The 26555-nt window shown below is 45.1% G+C and overlaps 1 protein-coding gene across 1 annotated transcript; it reads right to left on the bottom strand.

The window, feature by feature from the left end:
- Window positions 1-13: 13 nt before the first annotated feature.
- On the bottom strand, window positions 14-17657 carry C18H16orf78 (chromosome 18 C16orf78 homolog). Its single transcript, XM_070772446.1, has 5 exons — window positions 17352-17657; window positions 13161-13292; window positions 12501-12645; window positions 3730-3982; window positions 14-1031 (listed from the first exon to the last, which is right to left on the bottom strand). Exons 1-5 carry the CDS (start codon window positions 17499-17501, stop codon window positions 884-886), a joined length of 828 nt encoding a protein of 275 aa, XP_070628547.1. The 5' UTR covers window positions 17502-17657; the 3' UTR covers window positions 14-883.
- Between the last annotated feature and the right edge of the window lie 8898 nt (window positions 17658-26555).

Below are 26555 nucleotides of genomic sequence, written 5' to 3'. Positions count from 1 at the left end.
AAGGCAGGTAAGGTGGTCTGCTATTCCCACGTCTTTAAGAATTTTCCACAGTTTGTGTGATCCACACAGTCAAAGGCTTTAGCATAGTCAATGAAGCAGAAGCAGATGTTTTTCTGGAATTCTCTTGCTTTTTCTGTGATCCAGTGGATGTTGGCAATTTGATCTCTAGTTCCTCTGCCCTTTCTAAATCCAGCTTGAACATCTGGAAGTTCTCAGTTCATGTACTGTTAAAGCCTAACTTGGAGAATTTTGCACATTACTTTGCTCGTATGTAAAATGAGTGCAATTGTATGGTAGTTTGAACATTCTTTGGCATTCCCTTTCTTTGAGATTAGAATGAAAACTGACCTTTTCCAGTCTTGTAGCCACTGATGAGTTTTCCAAATTTGCTTGCGTATAGTGCAGCACTTTAACAGCATCATCTTTTAGGATTTGAAATAGCTCAGCTGGAATTCCATCACCTGCACTAGCTTTGTTCACAGTGATGCTTCCTAAGGCCCACTTGACTTCACACTCCAGGATGTCTGGCTCTAGGTGAGTGCTCACACCATCGTTTTATCTGGGTCATTAAGACTTTTTCTGTACAGAGACTGGAGACTTTGGACTCCCATTTCTCACTTCTAAGATTTCTTTTCTAGGGAGTGCTCTTTGGGAGGTGGGGAGAAAACCCATAGTTTCTCCTGCGTTGGTTCTGACTTGATGACAAAGACAAAATACTACATCAACACAATGATGCAAGCAGTCTAGCTTTGTTTCCTAATTGCTACCGTCTAAAGGGGGTGGCCCAGGTCTGAAGGGCCAGTGTGGTGTACCAGAGGGTGGCATCTGGAGGCTGAGGATCCAACAGCAGAGGGAGCTCGAGGCGGCCAGGGAGAGGGGCTCTTTAGAGGGCTACACTGATGTTTTGGTTGAACACCTTTTTAGCATCTATCTCTCCTTCGATCATGTGGGGGTGGATGTCCACATTCATTCCCGCATCCTTGCACAGCTTGAGCAAGGTTCGAATGTTGTTCTTGGATAACCTCAGGTATCTGTGCAAGACAAGGCCAAACAGGTCAGTTGAGGGTGGAGTCACCGCAGCTCCAAACTTTATTGAAAAGAGCTTAGATTTAAGCAGCGTCAGTGTGGGGACCTCTGTAAGGACTGGCTCTCCAGACATTTCTGGAGCTGACAGAGGTCTCATAAAAGACTTGGTGGGAGTTTTTACCGGCATAACTCTTTAAAATTTGTTTTTAATTGAAGAATAATTGCTTTACAATGTTGTGTTGGTTTCTGCTGTACAACATGGATCAGCCGTAAATATATACATACCCACTCCCTCTTGAGCCTCCCTCCCACCCAGCCACCCCATCCCACCCATCTAGGTCATCACAGAGCGCTGAATTGAGCCCCCTATGTTCTAGAGCAGCTTCCCACTAGCTCTCTAGTTTACATATGGTCGTGTGTATGTGCAAATGCTGCTCTCTCAAACTGTCCCAACCTCTCCTTCCCCACTGTGTCCACAAGTTCATTCTCTACATCTGTGTCTCTATTCCTGCCCTGCAAATAGGTTCATAAGTAACATTTTTTTCTAGAAGAGAAAAACAAATATCGTATATTAACACATATATATGGAATCTAGAAAAATGGCATAACTCTTTTGGAAATAAATTTGGCAACGTTTATGCCAAACAAGTTGCCTCTCCACCCAAAAAAGTTTAGTATTTTTGATTCAGTAATTCCACTCTGGTCCTCAGCTTATCCCAAGAAGAGAAGTCAATGGAAGAAAATCCATATCAATGAAAGTATTTATTTTGGGGTTATTGACAATAAGAAAATAATAAATTCCATCAGTAGAGGAATGTCAAGCAAACAATGGAATATTCATTTCAAGAAATCTTCTTAATGTTAAAATATCATTTTCGAGAAGAAGGTGCAATACGGCTGTGATGTCATGCCAAGTGGGGAGGAAAAACCTGAATGCAAATTGTGAGGTGTTTTCTCTTGTCACTGCCACGTGTGTGTAATCTGAGTGAGGCCAAGGGCTGGGGGAAATACAGGACAGTGGAAATAAAGGCTGAGAAAGTTGTAGAAATAGAGGTGAGTATTTTTTAATAGTATTCAAACAATTAAAATTAAAACATCATTTTAAAATATTAGCTAAAGCCCCAGCGTTCTGACTTGTAACTGAAGGATAGGACTGATGCCGTCTCTGCCATGCGGTTTAGAGAGTATCTCTGCCATCATGTCCCTTGTCCCACCATCAACCTTGGCCTTGCTCTCAGCTTTAGCATAAGGAGGGAGGCCCCCGACTCAGGCTGCTTTTAGGCTACCTTCTGGTTGGTTACTTTGCTACACATGGTGGGGAAAGAGTAGTATATTGCAGACACTGGGTTTTCCATCCATTGGAAATGGTCTCCCATCTCTTTCCTTTTTTCTGACCGTACCCACGGCCCACAGGATCTTAGTTCCCTGACTAGGGATCGAGCCCAGGCCCTCAGCAGTGAAAGCCTGGCATCCTAAGCAGTAGGCCACCAATGAACTTCCCTTCTTTTTCAAGATCTGCCCAGAGCTTCCTTGGTCTCACTGTCAGCTCCCACCAGTCCTGCCTTTCCCTGATGGCTCCAGCCACAGTCCACCCCGTCCCTCCTTGACCAGCCCAGCCCCTGGGGGGAGGATCTCACACACAGCTACCTGTGCGCCCTCACTAAGATCACAAAAGACAATCTCATCCTTCTTTTGGATGTTTTTCTAATGGCTTGTTTTTTGCCATCTCCAAATATTCTCTCCCCACTACGCTGTCCAAGTCTCATTTCTCCCCGCAATGGAACCCAGGAAGACTATCTTTGGCCAGAGTCAATTAAAACCACGCTATCAATCTGAAAGCCATGGCCAAGTCATTCAGCCATGGAAGTGGCAGGAGGCAGAAACCCCCTCTAGTCAACAAGGCTTGCTGCCCATCTTTTAGCTGGTTAGCCATTCCACCCATCCACCCACCAGCCAGTCAGCCAGCAGACCAGGACTGTGTGGTGGGGCCTGTGGATGCCAGGTGTCTGAAACCTGCAGGTGAGTTCACTGCTGTGAACTCTACAAAGATGACTACCTTATTCTGTTGTCCTATATCCTCTACTAAAGTTTCTGAACCGTGTCAGATACATCTTTACAGTAAAGAGTAACATCAGGCTGGGGAGGGACGCTCGGGTTGGGGGCAGAAGCCTTGCTGTTTGGTGTTGCTGAAAACCAGTGGGTCTTGTAACTAGGACAAAGAACAGCAAGAAGGGAGACCCCTTGGTAACATCATACACGCCAAATGGTTTCCAACTTTGTTTATGGTCACTTTAGAGTCTGAAACCCCAAACATACAGCAGGCAGCCCCTGGGAATGGTGGCTACTGTCCCAGCAATTCGACAGCATAAAGGAACTTAGGGGAGTTTCCTGTTAAAAGGAAAGGCCAAAAACAACTCATTCTTTCCTTTGTGAGTAACAGTCATGGTTTCTTCTGTCAAACAGAAATTTGGGGAAAGATGTGTACGTGTCCTAAGGCAGGGCATCAAAACGCCAGCACCTCAATGTCGTGTTCGTTAGTGGACCCACCAGCTTCAGCTCTTTGGGACTCAAAGCGGAGCCCGCACATGCCGCAGCCACCCTCCCTTGCTCTGGGCTCAGCCCAGGTGTCTGAGCCACAGACCGCCGTGAGCAGAGCCTGGTCTTACAGGGAGCACCCAGCCCTACCCATGCAGGGCTGCTTACCGGCAGCTCAGCACCTCTTCCGGCTTCAGCATCTTCATCATCTCCATCTTGGGCTCTGTGCCCTTCTCCATGAGGCTTTTCAGCTTACGCTCATAAGAGGCATCAGGTATCTTGCCCCCCCACTCTCTGAAGACGGTTGACTTCCTCTGGGCAAAGGCAGTGTCCTGTAATACGGGTTCTATGACGCTTTGTCGACGGTACTGCATTGGGCGCTGAGCGGATTCTTGAGCGACTGCATCCTTGATGTCTAAGTCTGAAATTAGATGTCACCAGGGAGTTAGGTCCTGGTTGGAGTGGTGGTAAGGTGGACAGGAAGGGGATGGGGCCTGGAAGGCTGCATGGGTTTCAAACCTTACCGGATCTAACATCTTGCCAAGAACTTGGCTGCTTCTCATTCAGCATTTGTTTAATCCCTATTCATCTTATCCTCCTTACTTTCTCCTTGTCTCTCATTCTTCTCTACTCTCTCCCTTTTCCGCCTTTCATTCATTTCCTTCTCCCAATCTTCTCTCCTTCCCTAGAGAAAATTCACCTAAAGTGAACTTTAGCCTAAAGGGGGTTTAGAAGAAGGTATTAGAGGAGATCAACTTTGAACTGGGATTTTAAAGGACAAACAGTTTATCATATGATAAAAAGGAAGAAAAGTATTGCAGGCAGGAGGAAGAGCATGGCTGGGCGGGAGGAACAGTGTGCAGAAAGGCACACATATATTAAATGAAATAGTGAGGGTCTGCTGCTGCTCAAATATGGAGTTTGTACTGAGGGGAATACTGCTGGGACTAGAGCTTGGCGGCCTTAATTATTTTCTTGTTAAATATACTCTTCTGTATTTTACAGACTTTTGCTTGCACGAGTATTTTCTTCCCATTTCTAACTGGTGGGACTGGTATACAGAAAAGACTACTGGTAAAATTTTTGTTTTTCTAGTACACAAACAACCACACCATATAGTATCATTTTAGGCCTAGAATTTCTGGAGTTTTGCAGAAAGACAGTCATATCAGCAGAAAAATGAAAACATATTCCCTTTAATATTTGTAAAAATTATGTACTCTTCTTGACATGTTGCATTTGACACTCTCCAAAACAGTGTCAATAATGATGAAGGAAGTCATCCTTCATTTTGTTTTTGATTTTAATAAAGTGATTTAACATTCCATCATTTAGAATGATGTATGCCAGAATTTTTAGAATGCTTTGTAATATTCAGCAGTTTTAGTCTACATAAGGTTTTTATTAGCAATAATTGGTTGTCTGTTTATTGCTTTTCTATCATCTACTGATACGATCATATGGCTTTCCTTTAATTTACTGATAAATCGTGTTATTAGATACCTTGATATCCTAACCATTTGCAAGCTGCTATAATAAATCCTACTTGGTCATGGCTTATTATTCATTTCATAGATGGGTATATTTGCCATATTTTCAAACATTAGGTCTATTTGCTAAAATTTTAAAAATAACTTTGCATCCATATTATTGTGAGGTTGGCCTGCTTTTTGCCTAATATATTTTTTTTAATTTTATTTTTAATTGGAGGATAATTACTCTACAATATTGTGATGGTTTCCACCATACAGCAACATGAAACAGCCATAGGTGTACATATGCTTTCTCCCATCCAAACTTCCCTCCCACCTCCCTCCTCATCCCACCCCTCTAGATTGTCACAGAGCACCAGCTTCAGGTTCCCTGCATCATCCAGCATGGTGGCTTGTCAAATTAATGCAGAAATACCTATATTTTCTTATTTTTAAATTATGAAAGTACAGTAACACATTTACAGGAGACTTGGAAAATACAGAACCAAGTTACATATGGTTCCACTCTATATTACAATTCTTTTTTTAAGTAGATAAATTAAGACTTTTAGTTGAAGTTTCACTATCAAGCTCTCAAAAATTAATAGAGTGAACAGACAGAAAAGTAGATGGATATAGTAGACCTGAAAAGCACTATGAACCAATTCAACACAATTAATATTTATACAATTTTCACACAACAACAGGATACAAATTCTATTCAAGTTCCCATAGACTATAAATCAGGAGACCATAAACTGGAACATATCCAGGAACATAAAGCAAGGTGCAAAAATTTCATGATCTGAATGACTGATGCTGAATCATACAGAGTCTGTTCTCTTCTCACTGTGGAATTATGTTAGACATCAATATCAAAAGATATTAAAAAATAACCTACATATTTTCAAGTGCAATGTGACATTTACCTTAGCCATTGGAAGCCTCAATAAAGTTAAAAGACTGAAAAAACACAGAGGGTGATTGCAGAGAAGAAAGAATTTAAATGAGAAATTAATATCAAAATGATACATTATATTAAAAATACTTAAAAAACGATGTATTTGAAAATGAAATGTGTTGACCTGTATGTAGAATGTAATTTCTAATTAAATTGTTTTTAAAATACTAAAAAAAAAAAAATTAATTAACTGAATCTCCAGCAAAAAAAAAGAAAGAAAATGAAATGTGCACTTTTAAATTACAGACCTTTATCTAAAAATCATAACAAGGAAAATGAGAAAATAGAAATGTCTATGTTTATGTAGCCTGAAATAGCTGAAGTAACACTGGGATTATTTGATTTTTAATGTTAGGTAGAACGTGGTGTGAAACCATTTGTCCCTGTGCCTTTTTAGTGGGAAGATGTCTCCCATCTTCCAATTTTTACCTCAGGAATTGCTCTAGTCAACTTTTCCACTCTTTATTATGTCCATTTGATAGTTTATAGTATGAGAAGAAATTATTCATTTATGTTGGGTTTTAGTTCAGTTCAGTTCAGCCACTCAGTCATGTCTGACTCTTTGTGACCCCATGGACTGCAGCATGCCAGGCCTCCCTGTCCATCACCAACTCCCGGAGTTTACTCAAACTCATGTCCATGGCATCGGTTATGCCATCCAACCAGCTCATCCTCTGTCCACCCCTTCTCCAGCCTTCAATCTTTCCCAGCATCAGGGTCTTTTCAAATGAGTCAGTTCTTTGCATCAGGTGGTCAAAGTATTGGAGTTTCAGCTTCAGCATTAGCCCTTCCAATGAATATTCCAGACCGATTTCCTTTAGGATGGACTGGTTGGATCTCCTTGATGTCCAAGGGACTCTCAAGAGTCTTCTCCAACACTCTATTATAATTCACTTAATATATTTCTTACCTTTGCTTATGCACCCTTTCTCGTATAAAATCTTGTATATTTTTGACTCTTCTTTTGACAAGGCTTATGATATACATACTATTTGTCACTTGTTTTTTTAAAAAGCTATCTTTGGATTTATGCTTTTAGCTACTTTTAATTTTGTATTTCATTCATCTTATTTGGTATTAAATGGATGAATTCTCTTTTTCATAGTAATTATTTCTTCTATGTCATTAAATTAATAAAAGTATTACTTTTTTATTTGTTTTAATAAAGACAAGAACCATTGCTTTCAGTTTTCTCTGTATATTTTCTTCTAGGCATAGATTTTGCCTTTATCCCATAGATTTTGGTATGAAACAGTCTTATTTCCATTAGTTTTTATCTTTGAAATCATGGTATTTTGGAAGTGTGTTTCTTAATTTTTGTTGAGATTATCTTTTAATTTAAATTTTATTTCTAATTATTGAGTTGTAACTGGCCCTAAAATCTTTACTATTTTGAATGTTAAAGTTTTCTTTTGGTGAATATGCTTTGGCCATATAAAAATGTGTGTTCTCTATTCAAATATAAAGTTGTGGTTTGTTAATTGCATTGTTAAATTCTTCTAGGCACTTTCTGAAATTATCTATTTGATCTGTCTTGAAAGAGGTATATTGCAGTCTCCTACTGTAACTATTTTTGTCAGACTTACTTTGCATTTCTAAATGTTTATTTAACTACTATTTTTGGTGTATGTAGGTTTACAGTTTACTCTCTCTAGCATTTTAAAATCTCTCTCTTTCACCCTGTTGTTTGTTTTAGCGTTAAATCCACCTCATCTGTTTGCATATCTCTTTGCCTATCCTTTTTCGTTCTTTCTAAAAACACATGATTTTAAGTGCATATCAAGATTTTTATTTTTAAATCAACTATTTCCTAATTTGATGTCTCTGTTCTCTTCTAGAGCATTTTCTTTAGATAAACGAATAAGTGGCTGAGAAACTCCCTATATTTCTGACTTTGCAAATATCTTTCATTCACCCTAACAGTAACTTATATATGGACTAAGAATATGATTGTGAGATTGTAATAATCAGTAGTCTATAAGTGTCATTTCTAGATTGATGCTAATCTGACTTTTTCTTTGTAAGTAAGTTGTTCTTCCTGTAAACTTGCAAGAATTCATGAATAAAATGCAGAAATTTTATCCGAATACGTCTGGGAAAGTCTAGACTTTCTATAACATAAATGGAGGGACAACGGCCTAGAGAGAGGCTCTGACTTGCCCAAGGGCTCACAATGAGTCCGTGGCTGAACTGGGATCTTTGTGTCCAGTACAGCTCTCTAAACTGATAGCAGGCCCCTGAGAGAGTGATGGAGTCAGGAGGGATCAGCAGTCGTTTATGCATGGTGGAAATTGCTACCATGTTCCAAGAGAATCGTGAGGTACACATCTCCATTGACACAGATGGAAATCCCTTGGAGAAAGGGCCATGGACTTTCTTGAGACATTTGATCCTCTTCTGGATCAAAGTAGGTCTCATGCAGGGAAAATGAGTACTAAAATGAATGGTAATGAGAATTATACATATTGGCTAACACTTATTGAGTAACTCACATTTCAGGCAGTTTTCTAAAGGCTTTCTAGGGAGGGGGCACTACAGTCTTACAACCATATCACGCCCATTGATCAAATAATAAAGTGGAAGATCAGAGAGATTAAGTCATGTGACCAAGATGCCAGGAAAATGTGAACCCAGGTTATCAATGCCTTTTTCTGGGAGCCTGTCCTGGCTACCCTTTTGGACAAAATGTCCCATATTTCTGAGACCATGGCTGAACAAATACATTAGGTTTCTGGTGAGCTGTGTTTGGGACTCCAGGCGTTGACTCTATAATCACCCAGAGACAGAGGGGGTAACTGCATCCCAACCCTCTGCATTAGGAATACACACTTGCCTGGCATTGATAGAATGCCCTGAGCATAGGTGGGCAAGAAGAGAAAGCCAAATGAATTCCATTTTCTTAGCCTAGATGCTCAGATTTTGTCAAGATTTACTTTGCAAGTGTGTTCCCAATGCTTTCCCAGCATCTTTTAGTGGCCCTTAGCCACAGTCACCTTTTAAGAATTCAGATCCAACTTCGTAAACTTTTTCCATGTCTTGTGATTGCACTCAATTAGGGCTGTCTTTTGGAAAGGCCAGTCTGAGATTTCTGCTTTCAGCCAAGGTGTGGTAATAGGAACTAGATTTACCTGTCCGTCTCAAGCAATTAAACATTGGGGCCTGATAGGTGAAATGGCATATTTCAGACGTTGGCAATACAGGGCAGTGATCCTTTAGAAAATGAAACAGAAGGGGTGAGTCCCACGAGAGCCCCAGCTGATGGCTGGAAGATGCTTTAGGGTTGCAGCATGGGTAGAGAAAACCTAGACAGGAGTCTAGCCATTTCTCTGAGTTGAGAACAGAGAATAGACAATTCAGCTAGAATCTACAGGGCAGAGTAGCATGGAGAGCTGCAGAAATCTGCACAGGCTTCTCTAAGCTGATAATGGGATGTGCAGAGAGGAAACTACACAGACAGAACTGGTGGACAAGACCCTAAAACAGCTGGTTCTTGAAAATGACGCCAATTGTTTGGGTGCTGAGTGGGGCTGAGGGAGGTTAGTAAGAGATGTTCTGGCTAGAGTATTTCTCCTTGTTTGGGATCGATAGGTACACACTGCTATTTTTTAAATGGAAGACTAACAAGGACCTACTGTACAACACAGGGAACTCTGCTCAATGTTATGTGGTAGCCTGGGTGGGAGGGGAGTTTGGGGAAGAATGGATACATGTATCTGTATGGCTGAATCCCTGTATATGTATTCTGTATCCCCATATATGTATTTGCTGTCCACCTGAAACTATCACAACATTGTTAATCCACTATACTCCAGTATAAAATAAAAAGTTAAAAAAAATTTTTTTTAAAGAAAGCTTTTTCTTGATCCACACTTATCCTTCTTAGACTTTTGCCATAGCCCTTAACTCCCTCTACACCCTTCCTAGAGGCTGCTTTGTCTTGATCTTGACTCCCAAACCAGATCCTGCTCACTCATGTCTGGCCTCCTGACAGCTTTCACAGTATGTTCCCCTTGCTGTGCCCAGACTCAGCCCTGACTCAGTCCTGGTGCCACACGTGGATGCCCGGGTGGTTGCTGGATGCCTATGAACAACGGCCCACTTGTCTGCGTGAGCTCCTGCTGACCCCCAGTGGCTATTGGTTGTATTGCATTTAGAGAGGGATGCCTGCTCTCCTACAGGGTGGCTTTGTGGGGCACAGGGCTGGGCAGATAGATGCAGGAGGCACTGCAGAGGACCAAAGGGCTGGCGAGTCAGCCTGCCCTGCTGGCATCCTTGTGCAGTGAGACGGAAAAAATATCAACTTGTGTCAGAGTTTCTCTTAGGGAAGGAACTACCTTTGTTTAGGAAAATATCTTTTTTGAGACTACATTGAAAAAAATACTTTTTTTCACAGACTGCATTGAGTGTGGAATGAGACAGTGGAACAAAATGATCCCTTGAGGTAAGAAGGCAATGGGAATGTGTGGGGCAGGGAAGGCAGAGGATAGAGGAGAAGGGAGAGGAAAGAGAGAAAAAGAGGGAGAGCTGGGCAGAACCAGGACTAGAGTGAGACGAACAAGGAACTCAGGAGGCGAACTAACGGAGGTGTTTGCTCTCAGGCTCATGCAAGGGCAAGGTGGGCCTGAGAGAGACCACCTTCTTAAATTTTGTGTCCTGCGTGCCTAGCTTGTCTGACCCTAGTCCTAGTCTTGGAGTTGGCAAAGCATCTGGAAGCCAGCCCTGCAGGAAATGGAGCCATCAGGGAAATCTCCTGATGGCAGGGGACAAAGGACTTTGAAGAACGAGAGGGCATCATAATAGACTTCTAATACGTTTGCTGTGTACATCTATGATGTAATTATTTACCTTTGCTGCCCCAAACTTTCAGTAAAGTTTGCTGACACACAATGGCTTCATGTGAGAGGTCTGGGGAGAAGGGATGTGTTCCCTGTCTGGGTTGGCAGAGAGCAGGGAGAAGGAAATAGTCCTGGAAGTGAGATCCACAGATGCTCAGCCTCCCGGCAGGACCAGGACAGGGAGAACAACAGGACACTTGGGGAAGGGGTGGGGCTTCCCATAGGGCATAAGTTGAACTCCTTCCACTTATTTGAAAATAAACTTTTTATTTTGGAAAACTTTTAGATTTATAGAAGAGAAGAATTGCAAAGCCAACTCTTACAGACAGCTCCTATACATCCCCCCCACCCAATGTTAACATCTTACATAAGCCAGGAATGACAGATTAACATGGGCATGTTACAGAGTTTTTTTTCCTGGATTTCACCAATTCTTTCACTGAATAACTAGCCTAGGATTCAGTCCTGGATCTCGCATTGCATTTAGAGCCAATCATATTTAATTCTAACTGGCAAGTCACCACAGTTTGGTTACAATGGCTTTGGTACATTAAATGAAAAAGAAATAGGAACTTTTTGTTGGGCAGAGTGGAGGGAAACACAGGAGAACTGGCAACCCCTACTCCAAGGCTCTTGCCCCTCTTCCTTTGAGCTAATTGGAAATCCCCTCCAGAATTTTTTTTTTTTTTTTTTTTTTACCATATACCTCCATCCCAAGAGGCCAGGTACAATAAATGCATTTGTTATTCCAACACAGCCCACCTGAGAATGTTAGCAAAATGTTTACAGGGAAGTTCCATATGCTTCCCAGGTGGCTCAGTGGTAAAGAATTTGCCTGCAATGAAGGAGGTGCAGGAGACACGGGTATGATCCCTGGGTTGAGAAGATTCCTTGGAGTAGGAAATAGCAACCTACTCCAGTATTCTTGACTGGAGAATCCCATGGACAGAGGAGCCTGGAGGGCTATAGTCCACGGAGTCACAAAGAGTTGGACACGACCGAGCAACCAAGGCCGCATGCAGCCCCTTGCTAACATCTACTGAGCAGCTACTCTGCATCTGGCGGAGGGTGGTCTGTGCCTCGACTTGCTAAAATACCACACTATACTGTGAAGCTGGTTGTGTAATTGTCGCATTTTGCGGACGTGAAAACTAGACCCCATGGATGGAGTGGCTTGCTTGGGATTATGCAACTCTGAGTTTGTTACCCATCAGTGGGGCTGGGACTCAAAGATCGTCAGTCTTAGCAATAAGTATCTGGCATAGCCCAAGCCCACTTCTTCTTGGGTACTAGCATCACCTGGCAGGTTTCGGGCCAGCAGCTGTGGTACCTTCTGTAGTGCCTTGTCACAGTATCTAAGCTAGTTAGATCATTTGGACATGAGGGTGATGTCACCAAAATGACTTCAGGAAGCCTGGGGACAGGATACTAGCTTCCTGAGAAGAAACGCCCCCACCCCCCTGGTGCCAGCTGAGGCTTGACACCCACTTGTCTCCTGTCCAGGTCACCCCCCTGATGCTGTGATCCCTAGTCATGGTGGCTCCTGCATCCACAGAGTGGGGCTGACATAGACGGTGTTGCCTTGAGGATGGTGCCGTCTCTGGGCCCCTCTGATAGGAAGGCAATGGTGAGGACAGTTCTGGCATCCCCCCACCGAGGTACTTCCCTTACCGGATCTCCTGGGTGTGTCCTTGGGGTTGGTGCTCGGGGTCAGGCTGCTGAGGCGTTTTCCCTTTGCTTCCACTCTGTAGAGCCTTCGGTAGAGGGCAGAGGTTTCGTCCTCCTTGGAGTTTTGCCCTGAGGCCTGGGAGGAGATCTGGAGAGATGTTATAGGCTAGGGAATGGGTTCTGGCTCTGCTTCCTTCATCCCCCAGTGAGTGAGTTCAAGGGTTGGCTGAAGGGCAGATGAGGGGGACCCAAGGAGAGGCTGACTCTAGGTGCTGGGTCCCTGGGATAGGAGCGCACACTGGTGTCTGCTCACCAACTTCTTTCTTCTGTCCCTAGAGCTCATGAGGGACCCTGGAGACCACAGCCATCGCTGGTTGTCCCCCCTTTCCAATGGCACTCCTGAGTGGTTTAGGGGAGGGAGGTGGTGCCCAGGAAGAACGAGCCCTACAGCAAGGGTGCAGGTCTTCCCACTGGAATTGCGCAGTGTGTTGGGTGGGAGCTGGCTGGCTGGAGGGGGTGGGTGATCTATGTGGGTGCTACTGTGAGGCAGGGATGAATTTTAGAGCCCCACACTTAGAAGAAAAAGTAGCCAATTCCGTGCAAAAGCAGAGTGGGCGCCCCCTTCTTCGTGTGGAGGGGCTGGGGTAGGCGGGGTGATGTCACCTGCTCAGAGAACGCCACCTGTTGATTCCCTTGGCTCCTGCGGCGGGCTCCCTGATGTTTCAGGGCAGTTTTGGTTTTCTTTTCTTCCTTCGCAGGTTCTGCCGAGGCTATCACCACCTTGGGTTTGCTCTTCTGAAACAACAGGGAGAAAAGCCCTGTGGCTGCCTCAGTGGGCACAGACTGGTCCTGCACGCCACAGAGGGGAAGGAGCACCCAGCCTGAGCACCTACTCTCGTCCTCCTGTTCCCCTGGTGGCCCCTCTGCCTCCAGACACACCTGGCGTCCTCATCCCACTTCCAGCGCCAGGCGTGGCTGTCCCTCTCCACTTCAGAGTCCATCACTGGCTCCCTATCACCCTCCACAGGAGGGCCCCACCCTCCAGCCTGGGAGGAATTCCTTCCAGCCCTCAAATGGCCTTGCTAGCTGCCACTTCCCTACATGACCTCCAGTCTTCGAGCCCAGCCAGGGTGCTCCCTCCTCTCTTCACCCCACCCCCATCCCATCTTGTCCTCCTGGAGCGGTCGTCACAATCCTCCCGCCTTTTTCTTTCCCCAGATGCTCCAGTCTGCCTGGTGGAAGGCCAGGCAAGTGCAACGAGTCCATTCGAGGCATGTATGCTTGGCTCTCACAGCTGCCAGGAGAACCCGGTAAGAGAGTAAGTTTCATTAGTAAGTTTCATCACGGCCCAGGAGGGGAGGGGCCCACAAAGGTGCGTCCAGGCCCATCCTTAATGAGTAGACTTGGGGTGCTGGAGCCTGGCAGGGAAACTGAACTGACTGGATCTCCTCTTGGGGTATGCTGCGGGTTCTGAGGGTTGTGCAGATGACTGACCTGGTCTCCAGGGCTGATGGCCTGGCTTCCAATCCTGCTCTATGGCTGTCTGGCCGAGTGACTTTGAGCAAGGGACGGCTCTCTGTGCAGTTCAGTTCCCTTATCTGAGGATGGGGATGGTAGCAGAAGCTACTTCATAGGGTTATGGTGGGAAATAATGAATTACTGTGGGGAGGTGCTTAGCGCTCCCTGATTGTTAGCAGCACTCTGCGAATGGAAGGAGGGTTTTGATAAGCCAGTCTGGGTGTGGAAGGAAGCGGTCCAAAGACCATCTAAGGAGTAGGTACTAGTTACCTTCAGGGTTTTGTGGGGCTTAGTGGGGGGAGGGTGCAAGCTGGGTCCAGGGCTGATACTCCTAGTTGATTAGAGAGAAACTAAGTCCAGTTACTCCGAGAGTGGCCCACCTCCCTCCTTCCCCTCTCAACCTTCAACCTCTCTTCAACAGCTGCCCGAGTAGCTGCAGTCCCCTCTTTTGAAGGAAGCTGAGTGGAACTGATTTGGTACCACAGACCCATCAGGAAACTGTCACAGAAACTGACTTGGTGGGCCCTGTGCCCGTGACCTTAAATCTCAGGGGTCTTCTTTTATGACAGATGTTCACAAGGGGCACAGCCCTCTGGGTAGACTATAACCCAGAGGTTATAGTGCTGAAGAGGGGAGAAGCCTGGACTGCCAGGAGAAGGGAGACAGGGCCACAGAGAGCCCCCCCCCCAGCTGTCTTCAGTAAAGGGTCCCCTGCCACCTGCCATCCGAGACCTGCCACGGAAGCATCACCCTCTCTCTCAGGAGCTTCTTTCAAAATCCAAATGCTTCTGGAAAGGGTAGCGATGCTTGAAGATTCAATTGTATTTTGAAAGTAAATTTGTTCCCTTTCTGGGTCCAAAATTATTTACTAGAAAAGCCACATAGAAGCGACAGCTGTGAAAACATTATTAGAATATAAACTTAGCAGGAAGAGATGGGATCAAGTATATTCATCAAAGGAGTGAGTAAGATTTCTGTAACTGAGTTCTGAGAGGCCCAGCAGTCAAGCCCTAACACCTCCCCCACAAAATGAGGGGTACTTGGTAGGGTAGGTAAATCCTTAGAGTAAAATATGTTTGTCAGATGTGTTTACGTGTATCTGATGAAACTAGCACTCCAGATCGCTCTGATTGTGTGTTAGTCGCTCAGTTGCGTCTGACTCTGTGACCCCATGGACTGTAGCCTGCCAGGCTCCTCTGTCCATGGGATTCCCCAGGCAAGAATATTGGAGTGGATTGCCATTCCCTTCTCCAGGGGATCTTCCCAACCCCGGGATCAAACCTGGGTCTCCTACATTACGGGCAGATTCTTTACTATCTGAGCCACCCTCAGTAAATGACTATAATGATAAATAAACACATAACCAGAACAGAAGCTCCCATGAAAGGCAGGGGCGGATGAGCTGGGAGAAGCAGGAAAGGACAGGTGGTGGCAAAGGTGTGTGGGGGGTGGGCCTGACAGCCCGTGAGCTGGGAACTGAATACGTCTGAGTTTGTGCCCTGGCTTCGACCCTCACTAGCTCTGTGAGCTCCTCTTCATTTCAGCTTCCTTATCCTTCAGCTGGTGGGTAAGATCAGTGTCTACCCTGTAGCCTTGCTGGGAGCAGCTGACCAGACAACTCACTACAATGCCAAGCACAGGGCCTGGCACGCAGCAAATGCTTAGTAAAATATATCACTGTTGTTAGTAATGCCATTTTCATCCATTTTTTTTATCTGGGGGCCAGGGGAGTCAAGATCAGGTGGCCTCCTCTGCTGAAGAGACCACTTTCCAAGGGTGTGGCTTGACCTTCTGTAGATGAGGGGACCAAAGGGGAACTCTTGAGGGAAACTGGGGCAAAACTGGTTGTTCCTGGAGAAAGAGAGAAAACTGGTGTTGCAGACTGTTTCGTGTGCCCCCTCCCCCTAAATTCACATGTTGAAATCCTAATTCCTAATGTGATAATGTTGGGGAGGTGGGGCCTTCGGGAGGCGGTGAGGTCATGAGGGTGGAGCCCTCATAAATGGGATTAGGACCTTAGAAGAGAGGCCCTGGAGAGCACTCCTGTCTCCTCCTCTTTACGAGAACATAGCAAGAAGCAGCCATCTATGAACCACAAAGCAGGCCTTCATCAGATATCAAATCTGCTGGCACCTAGATCTGGGACTTCCCAACCTCTCAGTTGGGAAGAAGGAAATTTCTGTTGTTTCTAAGCCACCTGGTTTATGGCATGTGATTGTAGCAGCCCAAATGGACTAAGACAGGCAGTTAAACTAAGTTCTGATGAAGGATAGAAAGGAAGAGGTTCCCAGGTGGTGCTAGTGGTAAGGAACCTGCCTGCCGATGCAGGAGATGGAAGAGACACAGGTTTGATCCCTGGATAAGGAAAATCCCCTGGAGGAGAGAATGGCAACCCACTCCAGTATTCTTGCCTAGAGAATCCCATGGACAGAGGAGCCTGGCAGGCTTAAGGTCAATGGGGTCCCAAAGAGTCGGACTCAACTGGGCGTCTGAGGTTTTTTGTGTTAACAGGAGTCTCGAGGACAGTGGAGGTGGAAGATGCCCTTTGACCCTGGGGCTACAGCGAGGCTGGAAGTGCCTGGGGACAATGGGAAGGACACATCAGCAAGACCCTAAAAGCAATTGTCCCTCCGCCCTTCTGAAACGCTGACAGAGACAGCTTTAATGTCTCTCATTAAGTGAAACCTCAGTGAAAGTAGACAGGATTCTTCCTGACAGTAGACCCTTGACCTCCCCTTTCCTGGAACAATTTCTTTAGAAAATTTACACTTGTAAATTCTTTTTCTGCCCCTTTGAGATATAAATCTTCTCTCAGCCTCTCGCCCAGGTTTACGATCCAGGAATGTTTTTCTCCAGATGCTGGGTCAGGAAGATCCCTTGAAGGAGGGCATGGCAACCCACCCTGGTATTCTTGCCTGGAAATTTCCACAGATAGAGGAGCCTGGTGGGTTACAGTCCAGGTTCACAGAGAGTCAGACACACTGAGCACAAGCAGGCAGAGAGCCATCCTTTGAAATGCGAACATCGGGAAAGACAGCATCCCCACCTCCCTGTCTCTGTGGCAGGGTAGGAGCTTAACTACGTGGGGATCCTTAGCAAACAAGGACGGCCTGATCCCACGGACAATCTCCCCCACGCCCTCCAGCACTCTTCTACTGGCTCACCTCTGTGCTGCAAACCCGCCCCTCACCCCCGTGCTGCAAACCCGCCCCTCACCCCCGTGCTGCAAATCCACCCCTCACCCCCGTGCTGCAAACCTGCCCTTCACCCCATTACGTCAGGCTTCAGTCGCCTTGAATGAAGCCTTGCTTGCAGGTTTTCGGTGACAGTACACACCTGGAGAGCTTGCTTCTTCTTCCCCTGCCTCCGTTCCAGCCACTCCAACACTCGAGTCAGGTCTGACATGCGCCTCTCCTCGGCTGACCTCCACACAAGCTTCCTCTCTGTAGGCAGGGAGTTCTTCAGGTCCTCTGACTGCTCTGTCATCGTGGAGCCCTGGCCCTGCCGTGGGCGGGAAGGTGGCCCACTCCCACTTTGTTGAACCCTCTGCCTCCGGTCGCTGGTCCTGGATGACTCAGATGGTACGGTGTTTTCCTCTAGACATGAACATATATGCGAACATAAAGGGCAGTGCTGGGGCAGAGCCGGGGATACTGGCCTCCAAGGGTAGGAGGTCCAGAGGCTGATTGTGAGGTCATTGTCAGGCTGTCGGTGGGGGTCAGAGTGGAGCAGGCTTCCCCATATGGATCCTGTCCCTCAGTTGCAGTCACGGCTTCTGGGAAACAAACGCACTGAGAAGGACAATGCAGATAGTGGAGTGCAGTTTATTACACCGGCAGGCCCAAGGCAGAGTCTCCTCCTAGCCAAGGACCCCAGGCAGTTTTTGTGAAAACCTTATATACCTTAAGTGTATAAAGTCCCCTGAAACTAGTCTGAACAAAGGAAAAAGAAAGATACAATCAAAGTTCACCCGTGATCATATGCCTTAAGCCTAGGTAGTTAACACTGGACAATTATCAATAGGCCTGTGGTCATACCCCAGTAAGCATAATAGAATGTATGATGCTATCTGGTTACACAGATAATTAGGGTATTCTTTTAGGCGAAGGAGAACCCTGGGGCTCTTCCTTCCGGGGGCCTGGTTTTCCAGTTGGTATGTCGTTTCCATAGATACTGGACATATAGCTCAAAGTCCACAATCCGGCCCGAGATGGAGTCCTGCTTTCAAGACAGAGCCTGTTCTGTTTCCTCCTTCACCTCTTTAGTCACTGTCCATCTCCTGGATTCTGCCACAGCCTCCAGTATGGGCTCTCCACCTCCATTTCCATAGAGATCTTCCTAAAACAATTGTCAACTCACATGTCTCCTCAAAAACCTTCAGTGGCCCCCTGCAGCTTATACAAAAATCTAAATTTTTTAGTTTGGTAGGCTTTCCACAATGTGCTCTAATTAGAATGAAGATTTGTATAGGCTTAATTACTTTTATATTCATTGACTAGATATCGGATGCCTACTATATGCCAGCATGGTGCAGGGGATATAAGGCAAGATAAAAACATCATCAGGACTCCTAAAACATATGGGCTAGTGGGAAAGACAGCAGTTCAATAATTACTCTGTGAATCCATAAGGACAAGTGAAGAGGAGCACTCTGAAGGGAAGAAATATAATTCTAAGAACTAAACCAAAGAACTAGACTTGGATGGGTTAGTGGGTGGATCACACTTGGGCAGTGGCTGAAGTTAAAGGGTAAACTGCTCTTAATGGGTCTCTGGACCGGGAGGTCGAGCATGTGCAAAGGCCGTGTGGCAGGATAGAAGCAGGGAACACTCGCACAATAGCAGAAGCCTAGGTAGCTAGTGTTGTAGCCATGCGCTTTTCTGGGAAACAAACCCACTCAGAAGGACAATGCCAATAGTGGAGTGCAGTTTATTACACCGGCAGGCCCAAGGCAGAGTCTCCTCTTAGCCAAGGACCCCGACTGACTTTTGTGAAAACCTTATATACCTTAAGTGTACTGCTCAAGCCCACATCCCCAAATTCCTTAAACCTAGCCTGGAAACTGTTAAAGGGAGATACAATCAGGTTACAGCCATGATTCATAATCAGACAGGTCAGCTGGTTATACATTGTAGCCTACACCAATGGGTGCCATGAAGATTACAAAGGTGATTGAATGCACAGGGGATTATCACATTGTTTTTGGCGATGGGAAATCTTGGTATGGAATCTGGTGTTTATCAGTCTGGGAGGTCAGTTCAGCCGTAGGTATGTTATCCTCATGGCTACTAGACACATAGTCCAAAGCTCACTGAAAGTGCGAGATGGAGTTTCCTTCTTTTTCAAGACGGAGGCAGCTCGGCCTGTCCCTTTCCTCCCACACTAGATTACAAGGCAGTGAGAAATGACGCTGGGGGGCGGGCAGAGGCCACACCAGGCAGCGCCTTGGAGGCCACTGTTCTGCTGAGTCTGGAAAGGAAAGGGAAGCAAAGGGAAAAGAAAAGGGATTCAAAAGAGGGGAGGGAGTGACATGGCCAAGCTTCCTTCTTTGTTTTAGTAAATTTTATTGATTTAAACTACATGCAGAAACGTGCCAGAATCATAAATAACTAGTGCTCCAGAATTTCCCCGCTATGGCCCCTGCTAGTCACTACCTCCCTCCAAGGGTAAACACCACCCTGGCTTTTAATTTCATCGATTTGTTCTGTCTGTTGGAATTTTATATAAATAAAATCATATACATGTAATCTTTTGTATCTGGATTCATTTGCTTTATATTTGCAGAATTTTAGCAACAAAATCTTTAGTCTGTGTATGTGGAAATGTCTATATTTTCCTCTTCGTTTCTGAAAAAAAGATTTGCTGGATAATAGACTTCTTGGTTAACAGTTTACTCAGCACTTTGATGCATGATTTCGTTGTCTTCTGCCTTCCGTTGTTTTCTATGGGAAGTCAGCTGTTAGTTGGGTGGTTGCTCTCCTACATATGTCATTTTTCTCTTGCTGATTTTTCTATTTTTGTCTTTCAAATGTTTACTATGATGAGTCTAAGTGTGAATCTCTTTATGTTTATTCTACGTGGGATTTGTTGAGTTTTTTGATATGTATTTAATGTTCTTTCATTAAATTCTGGAAGATGTTGGCCATTTTTTTCCATTATTTTTTTCTGTCCATTTCTCTGCTTCTAGACACCCATGCTTAATGTTGTCCTCTTGGTCTCTAAAGCTTTGCTCATTTTCTTTCAGTCATTCTTTTCTCTGTTCTTCAGAATGGATAATTTCTATCTATCTATCAATCTTTCCTCTGCCATGTATAATCTGTTGGTGAATCTTTCTAGTGTAATTTTCATTTCAGTTGTACTTTTCAAGTCCACAATTTCACTTTAAAAATGATTTCTGTCTTTTTATTTAGAATCTTTGTTGATTCATTATTATCATATTTTAAAATTTAAGACACGTTTTACGTTAATTATTTGACCATATTTTAATAACTATTTAAAGTCTTTCAACATCTGGGAACACTCAGAGACAGCTTATAATGACAGTTGCTTTTCTGAGTACAGTTCACACTTACCTGTTTTTTTGTGTAACTTGTAATTTTTTGTTGAAAATTGGACATTAAGAAATATAGTAGCAACTTTGGATTCTGATTCACCTCTACCCTCACTCCAGGTTTATTGTTGCTACTTTTTCATTTGGTTATTTTTAAAATAACTTCTCCAGGCTCTATGAATCAGGCAATTCTTGTCTGATATCCTGTTTTCTCTATGGTGTGAAGCTGCTGAAGTTCTGATTAAAATTTTTATTTTCTTGTTTTTGTATTTAAGTCTAGCTTCCAAAACATTCTCTCTGTGTCTATATTTGCATATCTGACTGGACAGAGATTGTGCTCAAAATGCCAACTTTCTGTCCTCTGTTGATTAGTCTATCTGGGTAGGGGAGCTGTATCAGTTACCATGTTGCTACATAACAAATCAACCCAAAGTTTAATGGCTTAAAACAAAAAACATTACTATTGTACGCTTTTGTGCGTCAGCAGTCCATTGTACGCTTTTGAGGGTCAGAAGTCCGGGTACACTTTAGCTGGGTCCTCTGCTACTGCTGCTAAGTCGCTTCAGTCGTGTCCGACTCTGTGCAACCCCATAGATGGCAGCCCACCAGGCTCCCCCGTCCCTGGCATTCTCAAGGCAAGAACACTGGAGTGGGTTGCCATTTCCTTCTCCAATGCATGAAAGTGAAGAGTGAAAGTGAAGTCGCTCAGTCGTGTCCAACTCTTAGCGACCCCATGGACTGCAGCCTTGCAGGCTCCTCTGTCCATGGGATTTTCCAGGCAAAAGTACTGGAGTGGGGTGCCTCTGACTCAAGCTAAATCAAGGTGTTGACCAGGTTCCTTGGCCCAGAAGCCTTGATTAGGAATGGAGCTGCTTCAAAGCTCCTCATTTGGTTGTTGGCAGGACTGGGTTTCTTGCAGTCCACTGAACTGGGTTCTTTCTTTGCTGGCTGTTGGCAGAAGGCCACCCTCAGTTCCCTGTGACATGTGCTTCTCCATAAGGAATTTTATAATATGGCAGCCTGCTTCATCAGAACAGCAAGGGAGAAGAACTAAAGAGAGAATGAGAGCAAGAAAGAAGTCAGTCTTTTATAGCCTGGCCTTGGAAGTGACATCCATCACTTCTCCCATGTTCTATTTACTAGAAGCAAGTCACTATGTTCAGACTATGCCCAAAGAGAGGACACTAATTTTAGAGGCAAGGGTTATTGGGAAACCTTTTTAGAAGCAGCCTATCTCAGGAGCACATTCAACATTCAGGCCATTTTCACATGTTCCCTGTCTTTTACTTTCTGCTGGCCTATTTCCTGTCTCCTTTACACACATGCACAGCCTCAGGGTTGGCCAGGAGCTTGTGGCTTGATCGGTCTCTTCTAGTTTCTGCGGCACATGCATGCAGCTTTAGCCAGAAATATATATGCCCAATCACAATTGGAAACTTAGTCCGGTGGAACTGTTGGTTTTCATGTTTCTCTGACTTGGAGATTTTCCCTTAAACCGATAATGTTGCCAAGAGTGAGTGCTACTTACTGATCAAAATCCACTGAGCCCCCTTTAACCAAACCAGAGAAACTGCCCCACCCTGGTGGAAACTCCATTCTGACCGAGCTGGGGGGAAGGGAACAGGAGAAGACTCAGGCTAAAATGATATCGATCCTCACTGTTACTGCCCAGATTTCCAGTTTCCAAGCACAGATGTTGCTCCAATTGTTATGTGCCTTTGGTTGATGTCCAGAGTGCTACATGGTTGTTTTCATCAATTTTGCCCAACTTTATAATTGCTTTTTGGGGAGAGGATTTACCATCTCTTCACTCAGCCAGAGGCAGAAGTGCTCTGCCAATGCACCCTTATGTAACACATTTTGTAAGGGGTTTGCTATCTTGCAATAAAATTCATATACAACTTAACCTATTTGCAGATACATACTTCTAAAAATTACTAAAATCTTCCAAACCAAAAAAAGAGAGAAAAATTTAAAAGATATAATTTTCCTTTGGATGTATTTCAGTATTTTAATGCATTCTCACAACTAAAAGCTGGTAAAGAATCTGCCCGCAATGCGGGAGACGTGGGTTCAATCCCTGAGTTGGGAAGATCCCCTGTAGAAGGGAAAGGCTACGCACTCCATATCCTGGCCTGGAGAATTCCATGGACTATATAGTCCATGGGGTCACAAAGAGTCGGGTATGACTGAGTGATTTTCACTTTCACAACTAAAATAGAAGACACCCCCCACTCCCCATTTTCCAAATACCTCTTAAGTAATAGTACAACTCCACTGAAAACCAATGAAATAATTAATTGCAATCAATCAAGAATGGTCATGATGGGTGGAGGCAGGCAGGGGTGGGATCAGAGAAGACACCACCAAAGTAGTATTGGAGCTAAGTAGGTCTTGAAGGATGCAGGGGACTTTGACAACAAGGGTTATACACTCCAGCTGGAGGGAACTGCACACTACAGTCACACCGCCTGTCCCCTTGCAGCAGGGGGGCTATGGGCTGAGGAGGCAATGATAAATAGGCATCAATACAGTGAGCAGGTGAGTGAGCAAGTGAATGGACAATACCTGGGGACTGATCTCAAACCTCTTTATGCCAGGTTTCTCTTCCGCAAATCTCCAGTAGAGGTCGGTGGCCACATGTTTCTAGAAGCCCAATTCGGAGGTTGAAATTGGGGTCGCAGAACTCTACTCTTGTGAACATAAGTATTAGCGCTCTCAGTCATCTGACAGCCGTCACTGTTGTTTTCGGAGGCCAGGGGACAGGCCCCAGGCCCCAGCGTATCATCTTATGGGACAGAAGCGTGTTCAAATCAAGGAATATTTAAACTTGTGTCTCTGGCGCCAAGCACCATGCTGGGCTCTGAGAAAGGAGGAACCCCCAGATGAAGTAGAGTCAGCCCCTGCGCTCATGGAGATTATTGTTTCCTTGGGGAGACATTTACAAAGCCCTGTGGGCACTGTTGTATCTCCCCAAGCTTTCTCCACTGCTCCCCCTCGTGGTTTGGGTGAGTAAACATTGCTCCAACTTGAGGGAGGGAACCAGGTTGGTCTAAGCCAATCAACATGCAGTATTCCCCAGCCTACAGTGATTGGCACAAGAGAGGCCCAATCAGCATGGAATAGGGACAGCCCTGTGTGGAAGCCGACTTTCTGTGAATTGTGGGAGATTTCGACCGTGAAGCCTGAAATAGCAGTGGTCATTTTGTGCTGATGAGGGAAGGAAGCTACCATTGAAATGAACCTCATTCAAAGAGCAGGGCAGAGCCACCAGACTCACTGAAAAATTAAACCAGTATCTTAAGCTTTTCATAGTGTAACTCAGCCTGAGTTGTGTCTTTTGTTACTTGTGATCAAAATCTTTTATGTGATACAAATAGCTAAAACAGACAAGATGGGTAATACTGTTGTGGGTGCCCAAGAGAGGGCATGGTAAAGTCTGTTGGGATCAGAGAAGACACCAGCAAAGTAGTACTGGAGCCAAGTAGGCCTTGAAGGATGCAGAGGACTTTGACAACAAGGATTATACACTCCAACTGGAGGCAACTGCACCCACCAAAGCATGGAGATGTACAGGGAGGAAATAATCTGTGTGTCTGAAGAATGAAGGCCTGGGGAAGCAAGTTGAGAATTAGTTTGGAGCAACTGGGAAAGGAATATGTCAAGGCTGTATATTTTCACCCTACTTGTTTAACTTATATGCAGAGTACATCATACGAAATGCAGGGGCTGGATGAGGCTCAAGTTGGAATCAAGATTGGCGGGAGAAATATCAATAACCTCAGATATGCAGATGACGCCACTCTAATGGAAGAAAGCGAAGAGCAACTAAAGAGCCTCTTGAAGGTGAAAGAGGAGAATGAAAAAGCTGGTTTAAAACTCAACGTTCAAAAAACTAAGATCATGGCATCTGGTCCCATCACTTCATGAAAAATAGATGGGGAAAAAATGGAAACAGTGACAGACCTTTATCTTCTTGGGCTCCAAAATCACTGCGGATGGTGACTGCAGCCATGAAATTAAAAGACTCTTGCTCCTTGGAAGAAAAGCTATGACAAATCTAGACAGCATATTAAAAATCAGAGACATCATTTTGCCAACAAAGGTCTATATTGTTGAAGTGATGGTTTTTCCAGTAGTCATATGTGGATGTGAGAGTTGGACCACAAAGAAGGCTGAGTGCTGAAGAATTGATGCTTTTGAAGTGTGGTGCTGGCGAAGACTCTTGAGAGGCCCTTGGACAGAAAGGAGATCAAACTAGTCAATCCTAATCGAAATCAACCCTGAATATTCACTGAAAGGACTAATGCTGAAGCTGAAGTTCCAATACTTTGGCCATCTGATATGAAGAGCTGACTCATTGAAAAAAACCCGATGCTGGGAAAGATTGAGGGCAGGAGGAAAAGGCGCCGATAGAGGATGAGATGGTTGGATGGCATCACTGATTCAGTTGACATGAGTTTGAGCAAACTCCGGGAGATAGTGAAGGACGGGGAAGCCTGGCGTGCTGCAGTCCATGGGGTTGCAAAGAGTCAGACATGACTGAGCAACTGAACAACAAGGGAATGAAGACGCCAGAATGTGCTGCTTTTGTTTCATTCAACCAACCACTCTGGACTGCTTCCGATGGGCCAGGTGATACGAACGGAAATAGGGGCAGGTAGGGAGGAGAGTGGGCAGGCTGAGCTGGAGAAAGCCAGGACGACACCTTGCATATGTGGAGATAGCATCCAGTAGAGCACTGTTGCTGGCAAGCCCAAGTGCCAAGCCTAGACTGGACCTGGGATTGAGTTGAGGGTTGGCAGAAAGAAGTGAAACTTGGGAATTTGGGGGTGAAGTGGAGAATGATGCCCTGCCATTGCACCCCCAGCCCCAACCATTGGCATGATGTTCATCAAGACTTTAATAAAAGATGTTAGGAACAGTGGTGAAAAAAAAAAAAAAAAGCAAAAGAAGAGAGAGAAAGTATAGTCAGGGGAAGACAGTGTTTTTATATGCTTTCTGTCATCAGAAGCAACATGCAGTCCTGCTTCTGGGCTGGCCAGCCCCTAAGCTCACTCTTCCTGGCTTCAGAGCCTGGCTCTCTCTTATGAACAGTAAGTGGTGGGTGGGTTAAGAGAGACAGAGACTCAGTGACTGGTACCCAGGGAGACTCGAACAGCTTCTCTCCTCTTTCCCTGTCTCCCTCCCTTTAACAAATATTATGGCAGAACCTAAGTAGTCAAGAGGCTCTTGAACTGCTATTAGAGAAAACTTTGCAAGATCAGCTCCCGGAGGCAGTCTGAGGGTCAAAGCTGGAAATGCTGCTGGAGCCCTCCAGTGCTCGCTCTCATTTCACAGATGTGGAGCCAACCAGAGCCCAGAGAGCCCAAGAGACCTGCCCAAGATCAAAGCCAAACAGTGGGATCCAGAAATTCCATTAATAATAATGAAACCCAGAATCTGTAGACTTCCCCCAAAGACTTCTCATATCTATTGCATTAAATCGGGGGTCTCAAATTCAAGTGTGAAGGAGGTAACATAAAGAAGTGAAGCTGGCTGGGTACTGGAAGTCAGGAGTGGGTGGTGTCGGGGGAACAGGCAAGCTGTCACTCAGCTATGGCCTGTTGTGACCACATGGGAAGGTCAACCCTGTGCAGCCAGATCTTCTTATTTTTCAAGAGAAGCCAGAAATCCAGATGTTTATGTGAAATTAGCTGGAGACAAACTTAAAAAGAAATGCTGATTGGGCAAAACCCATGTGGCCTTGCTCACGCCTGGGGATGGATACCCGTTTGTAGCCTCTGCTTCACTGGAGCTTCACCACAGCTGGGTGTGTGTCAGCGCAGAGGACAGAGGATGAAATTGAGGCGGGTGGGAGGGCAACTTGCTCACATCTGCTGAGCTGGGAATATGTCCATCCAGGACCGGAACCCAGTTCTTCTGACCCCCAGCACCGTGAGAGCACTGTGGAGTTCCAGGAGAAAGGAGTCTGAGAAGCGGGGCTCACG

Source organism: Bos indicus, chromosome 18, assembly GCF_029378745.1.
Source record: "Bos indicus isolate NIAB-ARS_2022 breed Sahiwal x Tharparkar chromosome 18, NIAB-ARS_B.indTharparkar_mat_pri_1.0, whole genome shotgun sequence".
Taxonomy (NCBI): Eukaryota; Metazoa; Chordata; class Mammalia; order Artiodactyla; family Bovidae; genus Bos; species Bos indicus.
This window is presented reverse-complemented; position numbering and strand designations above follow the sequence as displayed.

What these genes read in the sequence shown, in the direction of transcription:
- C18H16orf78 (XM_070772446.1), bottom strand. Translation starts at nt 17,501, where the DNA reads ATGACAGAGCAGTCAGAGGACCTGAAGAACTCCCTGCCTACAGAGAGG. An exon ending in AGAAGAAGCAAGCTCTCCAG is followed by an intron (nt 13,293 to 17,351) that starts GTGTGTACTGTC and finishes CTGTTGTTTCAG; the next exon opens with AAGAGCAAACCCAAGGTGGT. An exon ending in GGACACACCCAGGAGATCCG is followed by an intron (nt 3,983 to 12,500) that starts GTAAGGGAAGTA and finishes ATCTAATTTCAG; the next exon opens with ACTTAGACATCAAGGATGCA.